At 32.6% G+C, this 15,086-nt stretch overlaps 2 protein-coding genes across 2 annotated transcripts; both read left to right on the forward strand.

Moving 5' to 3' along the window:
• The first annotated feature begins 4,830 nt into the window (after positions 1-4,830).
• Positions 4,831-10,715, forward strand: LOC128989113 (phenoloxidase-activating factor 3-like). Its single transcript, XM_054410978.1, has 4 exons — positions 4,831-4,911; positions 7,177-7,305; positions 9,006-9,111; positions 10,658-10,715. Exons 1-4 carry the CDS (start codon positions 4,842-4,844, stop codon positions 10,713-10,715), a joined length of 363 nt encoding a protein of 120 aa, XP_054266953.1. The 5' UTR covers positions 4,831-4,841.
• Positions 10,716-13,137: 2,422 nt separating this feature from the next.
• LOC128988394 (CLIP domain-containing serine protease B4-like) lies at positions 13,138-14,515 on the forward strand. The gene is made up of 2 exons (XM_054409645.1): positions 13,138-13,321; positions 14,105-14,515. The coding sequence occupies exons 1-2, from the start codon at positions 13,173-13,175 to the stop codon at positions 14,223-14,225; spliced, it is 270 nt and encodes an 89-aa protein (XP_054265620.1). The 5' UTR covers positions 13,138-13,172; the 3' UTR covers positions 14,226-14,515.
• Positions 14,516-15,086: the final 571 nt, after the last annotated feature.

Raw genomic sequence — 15,086 nt, forward strand, 5'->3', positions numbered from 1 at the left:
ATGTGGCCACCAATGTATATTGCATAAGTGTGCCATTAGTTAATCGAATCGATATCAGTGTAATACAAGACTAAATTCAAAACACAATAGATATTCTGGTTGAAACCCAATAGTCCTTATCATTATCGTGAACTAAGCCCAAATGCATCATTAACCCAGATAAACCATTCCATTAAATAACTATATTGAACGCATTACCTAATATTTCGCTGTTGTATTTCACTGCAAATCACTTGATCTATAGCAAGTTTTGAACACTAAACCCAGATCCACTTAAAAAGGATTACGTGTTGCAGCGATATTCTATGTTTCTGTGTTCAGTTATGATGTATGCAGATATATTTAGCAAGTTGGAGAACGAATTTTATTTGATATGTTTAATAATAACACGGCTATCTATAATCAAGTTATTTATCCCATGTTGTAGGGTGATAATTCTCTTCTAAACTCAAATAGACAAAGAACTACAGTTATTAAAATATGCAGACAAAGGATTTCTGGATTCCTTTAAAAGTTATAGTGAATATACCTACAACAACGAGTTATAGTAGCTTGATTTTGTAAGATTATGTACATTAATGACTACCCTAACACAGAAAAAAGTTCAGAAAAAACTGTTGAAAAAACTCGGATAATTTATTTTTTTTTACATAACATTAATAAATCGTTGTTTCTCAAAAGTATGTTAGTAAAAATGCGAGTTATTAAGCGATTTACATTTGTTTAGTTTGAATAATTTACATGATGTTTACTACTTTTACTAACAGTACCTGGGGACCACTCTGCGATGCTAGCATTTACATTCCTTCACCATTTCCTACGTCATGGACCTGTTTCCTTCCCTTATCATAGCATTTAAGTATTACAGATACATCAATTCATCTGCCACAAACGGTTCCCAGTTCCCACAATCTGCGATGCTAAACTTTACTACTTCCTACGCCGTGGAACTATTTTCATCTCTTTCCATAGCATTTTAGTATTTTAAATACATTAATCTGATTGCCACAAACATTTCCCACGCTCCGCACAGCTAGCATTTACTACTTCTTTCACCATTTCCTATGTCTTGGACATGTTTCCATCCCTTTTCATAGCATTTCAGTATTTCAATTTCCGATACATAAATCTAACTGTTACAATTGGTTTCCAGTTCCCACACTCCGGACTGCTCGCCTTGACTACTTCCTTCACCACTTCCTACGTCTCAGACCTGTTTTCCTCCCTTCCCATAGCATTTTAAGATTGTAGATACCTTAATCTAATTGTCATTAACAGTTCCCACACTCCGGACTGCTCGCCTTTACTACTTCCTTCACCACTTCCTACGTCGTGGACCTGTTTCCCTCCCATCTCATAGCATTTTAGGATTGTAGATACCTTAATATAATCGTCATAAACAGTTCCCACACTCCGAACTACTCACCTTTACTACTTCCTTCACCACTTCCTTCACCACTTTCTACGTCGCGGACCTGTTTCCCTCCCTTTCCATAGCATTTTAGGATTGTAGATACCTTAATCTAATCGTCATAAACAGTTCCCACACTCCGAACTACTCACCTTTACTACTTCCTTCACCACTTCCTTCACCACTTTCTACGTCGCGGACCTGTTTCCCTCCCTTTCCATAGCATTTTAGGATTGTAGATACCTTAATATAATCGTCATAAACAGTTCCCACACTCCGAACTACTCACCTTTACTACTTCCTTCACCACTTCCTTCACCACTTCCTTCGTCGCGGACCTGTTTCCCTCCCTTTCCATAGCATTTTAGGATTGGGTATACCTTAATCTAATCGTCATAAACAGTTCCCACACTCCGACCCGCTCACCTTTACTATTTCCTTTACCACTTCCTACGTCACGGACCCGTTTCCTTACCTTCCCATAGCATTTTATAATTGCAGATACTTTAACGCTTTAATCTAATCGTCATAAACAGTTCCCGCACTCAGGATAGCTCGCATTGACTACTTCCTTCACCACTTCCTATGTCGCGGACCTGTTTCCTTACCTTCCCATAGCATTTTAGGATTGCAGATACCTTACCATCCTTATGGAACAGCTGAAACCACTTTTATTGTTAGTTCTGTTTGGTTTTCTGTAGATGTCGTGTTTTGTTTACAATTTGTTTATATTATTTTTTGGTTAGTTTCTCATTATTTGTGTCTCACTGTTTGGTTATATAGCCACAGATAGTAAAATAGTAATACAGTACGGTAAGATAGTGAACAAGTTATCGTTTATGATTAAATAGTTTTATTTGGTTAAACGAGGTTTTAAATTACTGAAATAACAAGAAACAAATTGTAAACAAAGCACGACATCTACAGAAGACGGACAGAACTAACAATTAAATTGGATTCAGCTGTTCCATAAGGATGGGAAATCTACCTTAATCTAATGGTAATAATAGATCCCACACTCCGCACTGCTAAGTTAGCCTTTGCTACAATGTATCGAGTAAGCTTCAGTATAATCATTGCTTAATAGTAACAAGTGATGTTTTTGCTTTCGTACTGTATTTTATCATTTCTACTACACTGTGGGCCTTTATGAACACATATGTTACAACTTACAAGTCTTTTGTTTACTTTTTCCTTGTTATTTCATTCAACCAACATGGTTACTTAGCAACCCATTAGACTAATGTTAAAAAAATGTGACTTTCAGTTTCATTTTTCTACGTAATTAGATTTTTGTTGGCAGTTCTAACTGCAGTTATCTCGTTTTTAGGCCAAAAATAAACTATTTACAAAATTTGAAGAAAATCGTCGGAGCCGTTTTCGAGATCTTTCTGCAAGCAAGCAAGCATACAAGCAAACATTGCTCGTATTAGAGTATAGGATTTACGTACTTAATATTTTATCTACGACCACAATGGTATAATAAAAAACACCCACATTGTTCCTGATATTTTTAAGATATATACTTACTTATCTAGATAACGAGTTTACAAAGTAAAATATTGTTTAGGAAAACCTTACGATATAACTGGTACTTAACAAAGTTGTGCAATTTGTCGCATGAACATTTCAGATTGAGATTGCAAGTTGTATTCATCTGGCTGTTTAAACAGAGTCAAGTTGACCTTAGTGTTTCTATGACTACACTCGGTAAACTGAGACCATTCAATTGTCTTGTACTGCCTCAGGTCCCTAACAATACCCCATTATAATGTTACCCGTATTTGTCACTATGCAGGAGGGACTTGACAAAAATAACTTGTTAAATTTTAACATTTTATAATAAGTAATGTTTAAAAAAATAGTCGTGCCTAGGATTTCATGGTATAGTAATTTTCATAACTGAACACTATTAGATAAAACATACTTCTAAGGATTATACCTACTTTATATTAGACTCTTCCTGTTAAATTAAATTAAATGAGAAACTATTTCATACATTTCTCACTATCTGAAATAGGCAAACAAAATAATTATATAAATCAGTTTGGACTCATGTGAGTGTTTTTAATTGTAACACGTCCATCACCATTCATTACAGCTTCTTATTTTAGGTTACGCAGTTGAATGAATGGTTTAAGAAAAGAATTCTTTTTTAAAGGTTGAAAAAGTATTTAAAATCATTTAGACTCTAATGAGAACGTTCCTATTCAGTTTGTGTCTAGGTTTCTCGTTTGAAAACTGAACAAGAAAAGTCACACCTACTTTGTTTCAATGAAAACGTCGAGAGTTTCAAAAGAGCTTGAATTTAATTTTGATTCTATCTTCAAATCTCTTAAGAAGTCTTTTGAACGTTTACAAACGCGTGTTAATTGTTTGCAATGTTATTGATCAATGTATGGATGTGATTTAAATATGAGTTAGTAATATATTACGTGTGAATTGTGTTTGTTGTAATTTATTTAATACCATATTATTTTGTATTATCATGTTATAATTATTTAAATCGTTAGTACAGTATAGTTGATCAATTGTCTTAATAAGAAAATGCATTAATTCATTGAAGTTTTCACATTGTTTTGGAACTAAATACATTGCTAAACCCACAAATGAATAGCTCATGACATATTATTTATATAAATTTTCAGTTAAAATATAAACGGTTTTATTGTTGACTGGTAATGTATTTGTATTTGTTTGAATATTTGCTATCTATGAGGCTTTAAAAACTAGACTTCTTCAATATGTGTAAAAATTACATGGCATACGGACCTAATTTATAAAAAGGATATATACTTTATCAAATTAAAAGATAATTTAAAATAAATCAGAATCCCTATTTATTTTGTAAAATACGTATATGAACAGTACTGGGGTTATTTTTAATCGCGATAGGTAAGAAGAAAGTTTTAACGATATTTGAGCCGCGAATTCTTAAGCTAAATCAACTCACCCTAACAACCAAATTAACAGTGATTTCCCCCAAAAAAGTGGATTTATAAATTTAATTGAAGCACCTATTTAGGTTGACTTGTTAATAAAGATTTATGAACCATATAACAACTAAATTTTGGGATAAATATTATAACTATACATAAGGTAAGAGAGTTTCACTTCGAAAGACTCATTACAGCAATCTATTGCAGTCACCGAATTTTCTTATCAATAGGCTTCACTGCCTGATTACAATGATACTCACAGTTTATTTCAATTTTATTGAGTTTTAAATCAACAGTAAAAGACAATCATTTAATTCTTTAATTAGTTTGAGAATAAGCTCCACAGTTTAGTTTTAATAATCACTAATATCTGATTCGACTTACTAGGAAAACCACAAGATGAGTTGACATGAAAAGTGTAGGCACTTTGGTATTTGTTTTTAGCAGCACACAGTACTTTGACAGTGTGGTGCGAAAAAGTTAACTTTACGATGGAGTCTACGAACAGGATATTCTTCAACTTCTTGTTGGTCCTTCTGAATACTCTTCAGATTTATTCAGGTAAAATATTTTACCAATTACATTAATCAATACCCAAAACAATGCATCATCCCAAGGTGTGGTTGGTTCTACCTCTCTTAACTAACCCTTGCTAGAGAACCATATGGTGCTTTTTGGAAAGAGTATTTATTCGGTTACTCTTTTACAAAGGGAAGGCCCTCCAACATCATTCATTCAAGTCAGTGTCTTTCAAGCCACACAGTCTCAAGCTTCCGATACTTGTAGATGGTTAAATTTACGTCTATCTATATCCATACACAAATGTAAATATGCCGGGTGTTTCAAAATGAATGACCCAGTTTTAACGCTTTATAACTTTGATACTATTAAACTTACCGCTATAAAATACACATCAAACGAAAAAGCAACTCAAAGAGTTTATGTCTTCCAAAGACACATTATTTAACAAAATCGATCCAGCAGAACTGTAGATTTAATTGTACAAATTTGTAAAAGTAATCTCCAACATTTTTTACCACTATAAATTTGGAGGTTGCTTGGCGTTTTTGCAAATAACTTTAAAATGGTGAGAAAATTGACCAAAGTGCAAGGTAATATTTCGAAATGAATAAAATTTCCTACAATCTACTTTCATGAATTTCTTGAAATACTCAATAAATGTAGCCTAAATTCGCCTTAAAATAAAAAAGTGTGAAATTCTATGTTTGCTATGTCTATTGTCTACATTGAAGACAGGTATTTTCAATTTTTTTTCATTTTGAGGCAATTTTGGTACCTCTTTGGATTATTTTCAAGAAATGCATAATAGTAGATTGTTGGAAATTAATTTTATTCTCTTTCGGAATATTACCTTCCACTTTGGTCAATTTCCTCACCATTTAAAAGTTATTTGCAAAAACGTCAAGCAGCCTCCAAATTTATAGTGGTAAAAAAAGTTGGAGATTATTTTTCAAATTTGTACAATTAAATCTACAGTTCTGCTGGATCGATTTTGTTAAATAATGTGTGTTTTTTGTTTGATGTGTATTTTATAGCGGTAACTTTAATAGTATAAAAGTTAGAAAAGCGTTAAAACCGGGTAATTCCTTTTGAAACACCCGGTATATTTACATTTGTGTATAGATTATTGAAATAAATTTAACTATCTACAACATTCTGTAAGTAAATATATCTGAGAATATATTAAGTAAAGAGAAAACAATAAGGTTTTAACAAAAAAAATTAGGTAAATAATTCTTTCCGAACGCTAAATATCCTTATAACGATATATCTTTTTGAGCGCGTATATCTCTGGAACTATGCGTTTTCACTGATAATGTACTGAACCAAAGTTGTTGAAAATTTAATAAGATTTAACTTTTATCATATAATAATGTAAGATAGGACGTACCGTTTTCAAATTATGAGAGAAACCACAAATTGGGGCGTTTAGATATGAGGCATGTTCAACACACAATTTGTGAACAGTAAAAAAAAAAAAAAACTCATTGAAGTTCTTTCTCATTGAAGTGCATAGTTTCCTTACTATGCACTTAAACTTGAAATGATATTCAAGACTTTGATCATTATTTCATAGCTTTAAGTGGAAAAATACAAGTTTTATAGTTGTTTGCAGTTTTTTATAAACACCGTGTATTTAGGTACCTACAAGAAAGTAGTATATTTTTAATGGTTGGCATATGACTAAGAATTTACGATTGTGTTTCTTTACTTATGAATTTTGTAGGAACATAGCTACTTCTCACAAAAGTTTAATTATTGAGTTTTACCCAAATTAGAATTAAATTCAAAGAGTACTTAATTTAAAGACAAACATACAAATGCAATTTATGTACAAAAGTTGAATATAAACCCAAGTCTCAGCTCAAGTTTTCGTGGCCTGATGTTATTCTGCATATTCATAAACAGATTCTTAGAAGGTAAATCCAAGACTTAAACAGAGTAAGGATTGAATTTATAAAGTTTCCTACTTTATTAAAACTTATAGAGTAGAACTTTGAATACAACTTTAAAATATAGCCCACATGGGTCTACGCATTGAAAATAACTTCTTGGGTAGATACTACGTATTTTGAAAATATATCTCTATTGTAGATTATTTTGTAAGTTAAATGTAAGTGTTTGACTTGCCTTACAACACTGTATCTTTCTCTACTCAGAGTCTATTTATTTGTGGATTTGTATTTACTTGTAAAAAGGTTTAACGAGAAGAGTGTCTTACATGCAATTTGAAAATCGTGCACATATACTCCATGGGTCTTTTTGGATAAAGACAAACTTTCAATATGTTTGATTAATTTCCAGACTTAACAAGACACCACAACTACGACCTGCTGCACAATAGACATTGTGGATTCAGCGAAAGCAGTAGAATCATAGGAGGTGAGGATGCAGAGATGGGACAGTATCCCTGGATGGCGCTGCTTGCATATGGTAATATATTCATTTACAGCTTTTGCAATAAGAATTCAGACGGGTTTCGTAAAATTTCGAACCAGATATTTAAAAAATCACCATTTTAAATGCTTTAAAGGTTTTTAATCGTAGTTTGCACAAAGATAGCGGAAACATATTACAGAACTTCAAAGCTGTAGCTTAAACTATTAAGGAGTTATGAATGTTTTTGTATAAAACACAGTCATACTGACAAGACATACGTTAAAATTGTAGTAGATGTTGCAATTTTTGTTTGTTTATTTACCTTTCGAATAATGTGGTAAAGTTTTTATATACTTCGTTCACCATATTTAGGGGGTTTGAGGGGAAGTTCCCCCACCAATTATTTTTATTTATGCTTGTTGCTGAATCATCTTTTGAACTATAATTTTTAAAATAAGGTCAAGTGGAGGGGATAAATTTCTTCTTTTAAAACCACCTAAATATTGTAAATGAAGATGAAAATAAAAATTTTGGAGCTGGGCATCGTGGTTTCAACAGAAGTGCTTGGCGAAATATAACTGTAGCATGAAAGTAATTGTGACTTCTCTTCACACAATAAGTTTAACACAATTCGTCGTAAAACACCCCTTTAAAAATCTGAGCAATTTCTTGTTGATCTCAATTTCTAAGAAATTCTTAAAGTTATGGACATCCATCAAATGTAAATGACGAAATATACCCTTTGAGAATAACATGGCAGAAAACTCAGTGTTTAGAAGGAGTGGCCGCAACCAAGGCATCTAAAAAATTTTAGAGCTAATAAAACTAATCATAGTAGTAGGGTTAAATGATATTATAGTAGTTTGTGCAACGATTGCGTAAAGATAGCGTTAACAACACGAGTAAAAAAGGTATAGACAAGCCTTGGCGATTCCCTAAAAAAACTTCCACGAGTGTCGTTAACACTATTTACGCGAGTTGCATACACTACTTTACCCACGACAGTGTTTTAATTACTAAACACCACTACTCTTAACTTCTAAGAGAGGTTATGTTTTCGTATACCGGTATAACCTCTCATTGACACTGACAGTGATGCAACGAAACATTGTACTAAAGAATAATTGCACCACTCAACAATTAAATTGGCTTTAACAGCTGATTAGTTGAAGTTCGAAATATTACAACTTAACTTATTCTCTCCCCATCCTTGAACCTCATTGGTCCGTTACCCATGTTGTTAGGTAAAACTAAGCTGTTAGTGTTATGAAAGTAAACATTGCTGTTATGGGAACCTTTTCAATTCTAAAAACTGAACTGAAACGGCTAGTTTAAACACAGTTGTAGGTAAAAGAGTTTTTTCGCCAAACTGCAGCAAAAATAGCCGTTTTCATTACATGGGTTGCGGGTCTAAGTTGTTCTTTTACTCCATAGTGAGTAAAAGCTCATATTGTATACTGAGCTACTATTGTATACTGAAGTTATAGTTTTGTTAATAGTCAAGGATAAAAGTAAGATGTTTTGTAACCTCAGTTGTAAACTTCGATTGTAAGCAATCAGATGTATCCGCCTCGAGTCACTTTACGTCCAATTGATGAAATATACTATCATAACATATTTATTTAGATGTTTAAGTCCAATTTATCAAGGAGCTATGATGTTAGCCTCGCAATATACTAAGTGCTCAACGATCTATACACATTCAAAAATAGATAATTATTTTCTCAGCCCTAATGGTAATTATAATTTTACAGTAAATGTTAAAAAAGGGGAGACTGTATACTACTGTGGTGGAGCTGTTATAAGTAGAAGGTACATCATAACTGCAGCTCACTGCGTACACTATCATCGTATAAAGTCGTGAGTAGAGAATGTGTGCCTAATGATATTTGCAAATTTGTTGTCATATATTTGTAGAAACATATGAATCTAAGCTCGATATGAATTTCACATTTGTATTAGGATATTGATCACTGTTAGATTGTCGATTAGAACTATTATTACTGGGTTTTGTCGAGTATTCATAGCTCCACAGCCTTCACTTGATATACTTCTGTTCGCAAAGGGAAATCAGTCTAGATTTCAAAAGGATATTATTGTCGGTTTTTGTTAGAGCTTTACTTAATATACATTTTTCCTATTTTTCCCACAACGGCTTCGGAATTTCTGAATTAGACATGGTAGTTTTAAAATTAATGATTAGGTGTACACTCTAGAAATAGTTCGGAATACTATTTAAGTCCGCCTTGTGTATAGATGAGAAGATAATGACAGGGAGATCACCTTACTTGAGCCTTCGTCCCAAATGATGAAATTTCTTCTTGGTTGAAGCAAATTAAGAATCTTACTGTCCTGTCTTTGCGCATAGCCTCTCAAGTAGGCATACATGATCACCTTAAGAACATATTGACTTAGAACGGTTTGAAAATTGCTCGGCTGTTTTGAGAGGATTTTAGCGAATTTCCCTATAGGGAAGTAGCTATTACCGTATGTGGCATGGTAAGACCTAGGACCGGGACCGATTTACTTTTTGATGTTGATGTCCCCAGAGGCCAAAAACACCATTCGTTCAAATTTGTAAGGCGGGATAAACTTGAATGAGTTCGCGAACCAGCACGATCAGACCATGGAAACGGGGTTTTACGGGGGGTTCTAGGGTTAAAAATGGGGTTTTCTCATTTTTCCCCCTTAAGACACAAAATTTATCAATTTTTCTCCATACCTTTTTAAAGAGCTAAGAAAAAACAAATAACTTAGTATATCAAAGTGTTTTTGTACGGTGATTGGTTACGGAGAAAATTCAAAAATTGTTAATTTAAAATTCCCATGTTATTCTTATGGAGAATATTGTAAAATACTGTACTTAGCTTGTTTATGGATATATTTTGACCAAACTTATTTATTTATTTCATGCTAAGCTATTGATATTTTAATTGAAAACACACTTAATTAGTTTCCCTGTAGCAGCTAACCTAGGTACTCGTTAAACATAAATGTTAATTAAATAGATTAATTGAAAATCAATCCAGGCAAATGGAAATTCGCTTAGTCAGCAGGTTTGCTGCAGCGGGGGTATTTTACCTTGCTGAAATACCAGTTTATGTTATTTAGTTCCTTTATCTCATTTAAATATAAAAAATATCTTATTTAGACATCTCAGAATATACCACAGTATACTTGAAGTTAATATGTCATGGTTATTCTAGGATTCTAGTACAAGCTAGATGAGAACCCTTACCGTGATGGTGACGCGTGGATGAGGATAAAAAGGTACTACGTCACCAGGACATGCGGTGGGTCATTGTACCGTCACCTAAAGTGTCGGTACAATATATTTACATGTAATGCTGTAATGATGTATCATTACAGCATTACAACACATACTACAGTATATGTTATGTCGCAGTCTCATGGTTCTCCTAGGAGAGTACAAGTTAGATGTATGTATAAAAGGAGAGTATTAGGTGTGTATACTCCTATACAGGGGACGTGTATACAAGAGTCCCTGAGTCACCAGGAGTTCCAGTGCGTCATTGTGACGTCACTACACGACGATACACCTACATATTACAGTATATGTTATGTTGCAGTCTCATGGTTATCCTAGGAGAGTACAAGTTAGATGTATGTATAAAAGGAGAGTATTAGGTGTGTATACTCCTATACAGGGGATGTGTAACCAAGAGTCCCTGAGTCACCAGGAGTTCCAGTGCGTCATTGTGACGTCACTACACGACGATACACCTACATATTACTGTATATGTTATGTTGCAGTCTCATGGTTCTCATAGGAGAATACAAGCTAGATGAGGATCCTGACTGTGATGGTGACATGTGTGCCCCTCCTGTACAGAGGATGAGAGTACAAGAGGTTCTACGTCATCAGGACTTCAGGTACGCCAACATGACGTCACCACACGATATTGCTCTAGTTCGAACTGCTGCAGACATTAATTTTAATGGTACAGTAGACTTAACATACTATTATGTAACTAGTAGTAATTCCAAATAAAGTAAAATACAAGCAATAATGTTTTATTTTAGGTAATTGAAGAAATGTCAAACAATGCATAAAGAATATACCACAAAAAATATACGATTCCAAGTGACAAAAGATATTTACCACAAAAATATAATTACCTTTTGGTCGTATAGTATAAAATATAACATTGAAAGTCCAATTTGTAGCGACAGGGTTTAGGAACATATGTTTACAGGTGTTTTGAATTCATATGCAAATCAAATGGGAAAACAAACACTTCAATCAAATTTTACGTTTTCCAGATTTTGTTCAGCCGATTTGTTTACCTTTTCATCAATCAAACATTAGACCTAATACGGTGGAGGTAGCTGGATGGGGCAGTAACACTAAATGTAAGACTTTATATTATTTGACTTATGTTTGTGATTATTAGATTTTACTACATTTCACAGTATGGTATTACATGTGTACAATTCATGAGTCTCGAATTTAAGACTATGTTAGAAGTACAGTAGTATGTCTACTATCAACTGCCTGCCATTTGTACATACAATCATATGTTGTATTTATTGTTAATAGGCTAATCTATTTACATTTCTTTGTTTACTTTTCTATCAGTTCTTTCCCAATTATATTAATTAAACCATCACTTGAATTTAATCTTTGTTATTGAGTAAAATCTTATCAATATAATCAATCATTACTAACAGATTAGAACAACGTTATTAATTCCTACTAGTTTTTATTCTTTGAAATATAGTTCTATTTTAAATACAATGTTCACCTGGTAATCAAAAGGTCGCCGGTTCGATACTGAGAAAAATATGTGGCTTTTTGATGGTTCAAAACTGGACCCAGCTGTCCTGATCATCGGGCTTTCTATAAACGGTCCTGACTAATGAAAAAGCTGGTCTTCTTAGTCAGTAACAAGGCTACACAAGGCATCGGCGTCACATTCTACACTCATCCTTCACTCATATTAGGGTTAAAATAGGTCGTGTTCACATCTCAAATAAATATTCATATGAGTGTATGCCATACAGAATATTACGTTACTCGACTAAATATCAAACCTTAATTAACAAGGAAAACTGAGCTAAGATCTAATTTCCACTTTAAACTAACCAACTTTATCATCAGAAATTATTTAACGTGTAATGGTGTGGGGTAGTTTATCTCAACCTGATTATAAAATTATTAATTTTCGGTTGTGTGACTATAAATAATTTTAAAACCAGTTGGCTTTAGAACATCCGTGACAAAGAATATTAATCATCACACATAGGTATAAAAAAACAATCAAAATAACTATTGATAAAATAAAAGAATTACCTTATCGAACCAAAGTTGCTGGTATGACAACTAGTTTCGTTCCTTAGAACTTCGTCAGGTCACTGTATTCAACCACAGGCACATACACACATTGTGGTATGTCAAAAGAGTCATTAAAATACCGTCAAAATCACAATAGTCAAAACTAGTAATGTTGATCAAATGATAAATGGGATGAAAAGTGATAAAACTGTTTAAAACTGTAAAGACTGGTCAGCACTGTCTTATCACTGTCACTGACTTATGCTGGCCAGCCTTTACAGTTTTATAACTTTTTATTCCATTTTAATCATTTGATCAACATGACTAGTTTTGACTATTGTGATTTTGGCAGTATTTCAGTATTTTGATGAATCTTTTGACATACCACAATGTATTTATACATTGATGATGTAGTTGCATACAATGGCCTGACAAAATTCATATCTAGGGAACAAAACTAATTGTCATACCAGCAGCTGTTTATGTATAAGGTAATCCTTTTATTTTATCGATAATGTATTCCAACCAAGGGTCACAATGGATAACATCAAAATAACTGACTAATACAAGATCTTCTAGTGCAGATGGTAAAATAAGAACCACTACAGTCCTGCAACGTTTACTAATGAAGCTGGTGCCAGCTAAAGACTGTCTCATGAAGATATACGAAGGACAGTTGTGTACTGAAGCTAGTCGCTCGAAGGACACGTGTAATGGAGACTCTGGTGGTCCTCTCATGATGATTTTACCTGACCATCTACAGTATATTCCTAGGTAAGACAACCTTGATATTGAAAAGTGGTAGAAATGACTTGGTTCAAGAAATCTTTTTTAATGGATCTGTGATTTTTTTATTTAGGTTGTTGTGACGTTTTGTAAGGTATTAGTTGGGTATAAATGAACTCAACTTGTGTTGTCATGTATGTAACTGTACACACATTCTTAAAGGGAGGGGGGTTTGGAAAATGTAAACTGAATTAAAAACCTAATTATCGATAAACGAGGTTGATAAGTTCGCGGTTTTTTTACATATTCCCTTATTTATTTCCTCAATGTTCCCCACCTAAAGCTGTTCATATAAAATGTTAAGTAAATCTATAAATAAATAAAAAATTGGGCCCTAAATGTTTACGTGAATGGGCCTACATTACCTTGTAGTATACATAAAATTACATTTGTTCCAGAAGGGCATTTTATGTATACTACAAGGTTTACTCATGAAAAAATAGTACCCAATAATAAGTCGAAATATATATGAAATTGCCTTTGTACGAGCTATGACCAATTTTAAATTATAATAGAATGGAGGTTAAATGATTTTCTATTATATGTTTAATGTTCACATCAAAACATCGGTTTCTCATGCTTGAATCTTTATTCTGCAACTGACAGAGCATTATCGTAAACTAGACTTTTTACTTTACATAACTATGTTGCAATTATCTAAGAAATTAAAAAATCATACTGTTGTTTATACAAAACAATTGGTCATGGTTTAAATATATCAGATTTTTATTAATTCAGCCTTCAAAATGAATTATCCTGTATTCTTCGCAGATATTACCTCATCGGGGTGTTGTCATACGGATACCAGATCTGCGCGTATTCAAAGAGACCAACGACTGTCTACACTGATGTCTCCATGTACCTTGAGTGGATACTAGATAGCATTTATTGATTTTACATAACAAATTGTATAGGATGAAGAATAACTACCACATAACCACTGACACAAGCACAATCATACAAAAGATTAAACAAACCATTACAACTTCAATAATACAATATACCAAACCCCTTATACAAGCAACGTAACACATAGACGTACATGACACTACACATATACATAATCGTACAAAACATAAAAGGACAAATGAACATGGTCAATTTCAATCTCATTTCAATTATCCATAAAATCCTTTTCTATCATAATTACTAATTGAAATGCTAACCAGTCAAGCGCACAAATACAGATTTAATTTAAAATAAATAAGACTTATATCTTATGGATCTAGTGGAAACTATTTTATGTTATGATTATGTAGATGTTTTGTTAATATTATCTTATTAATAATATTATATTATATTATTATATTTTATATTATTATATTATATTTATTATATTATTATTATATTATATATAATATAATTCTATTAATAATATCTTATCGTCCAGTAACGTTGTCCTTTGTTATTTATTTAAACACATTTGAATCTATTTGATTTTAACATATAACAAATATATAACAATAAACTCATATGCCATAGCTTGTGTCTTGTATTAAAACAATTGAATTAAACACTGTAAAACTACCCAAAACTTGTAACTGTTTGTATGTATTAAATTTTGAATAATTAGGCAGTATATCAGTGGATTTTGCATATTTTTTACTGAAGTTGATCAATTAAACTCCCTCAAGTTTTAATGTATAAATGAATAAACTAAGGATTCGTATAGTTAAATGGTGTAAATGAGATATAACCTTCTTGAAATACTTTTAGATTTCAAGGAAGAATGTGTTTTAAATTTTGGTATTTC

Source organism: Macrosteles quadrilineatus, unplaced genomic scaffold (assembly GCF_028750875.1).
Source record: "Macrosteles quadrilineatus isolate MER2022 unplaced genomic scaffold, UCM_ALF_1.0 Scaffold_3__2_contigs__length_128488019, whole genome shotgun sequence".
In the NCBI taxonomy this organism is placed as follows: Eukaryota; Metazoa; Arthropoda; class Insecta; order Hemiptera; family Cicadellidae; genus Macrosteles; species Macrosteles quadrilineatus.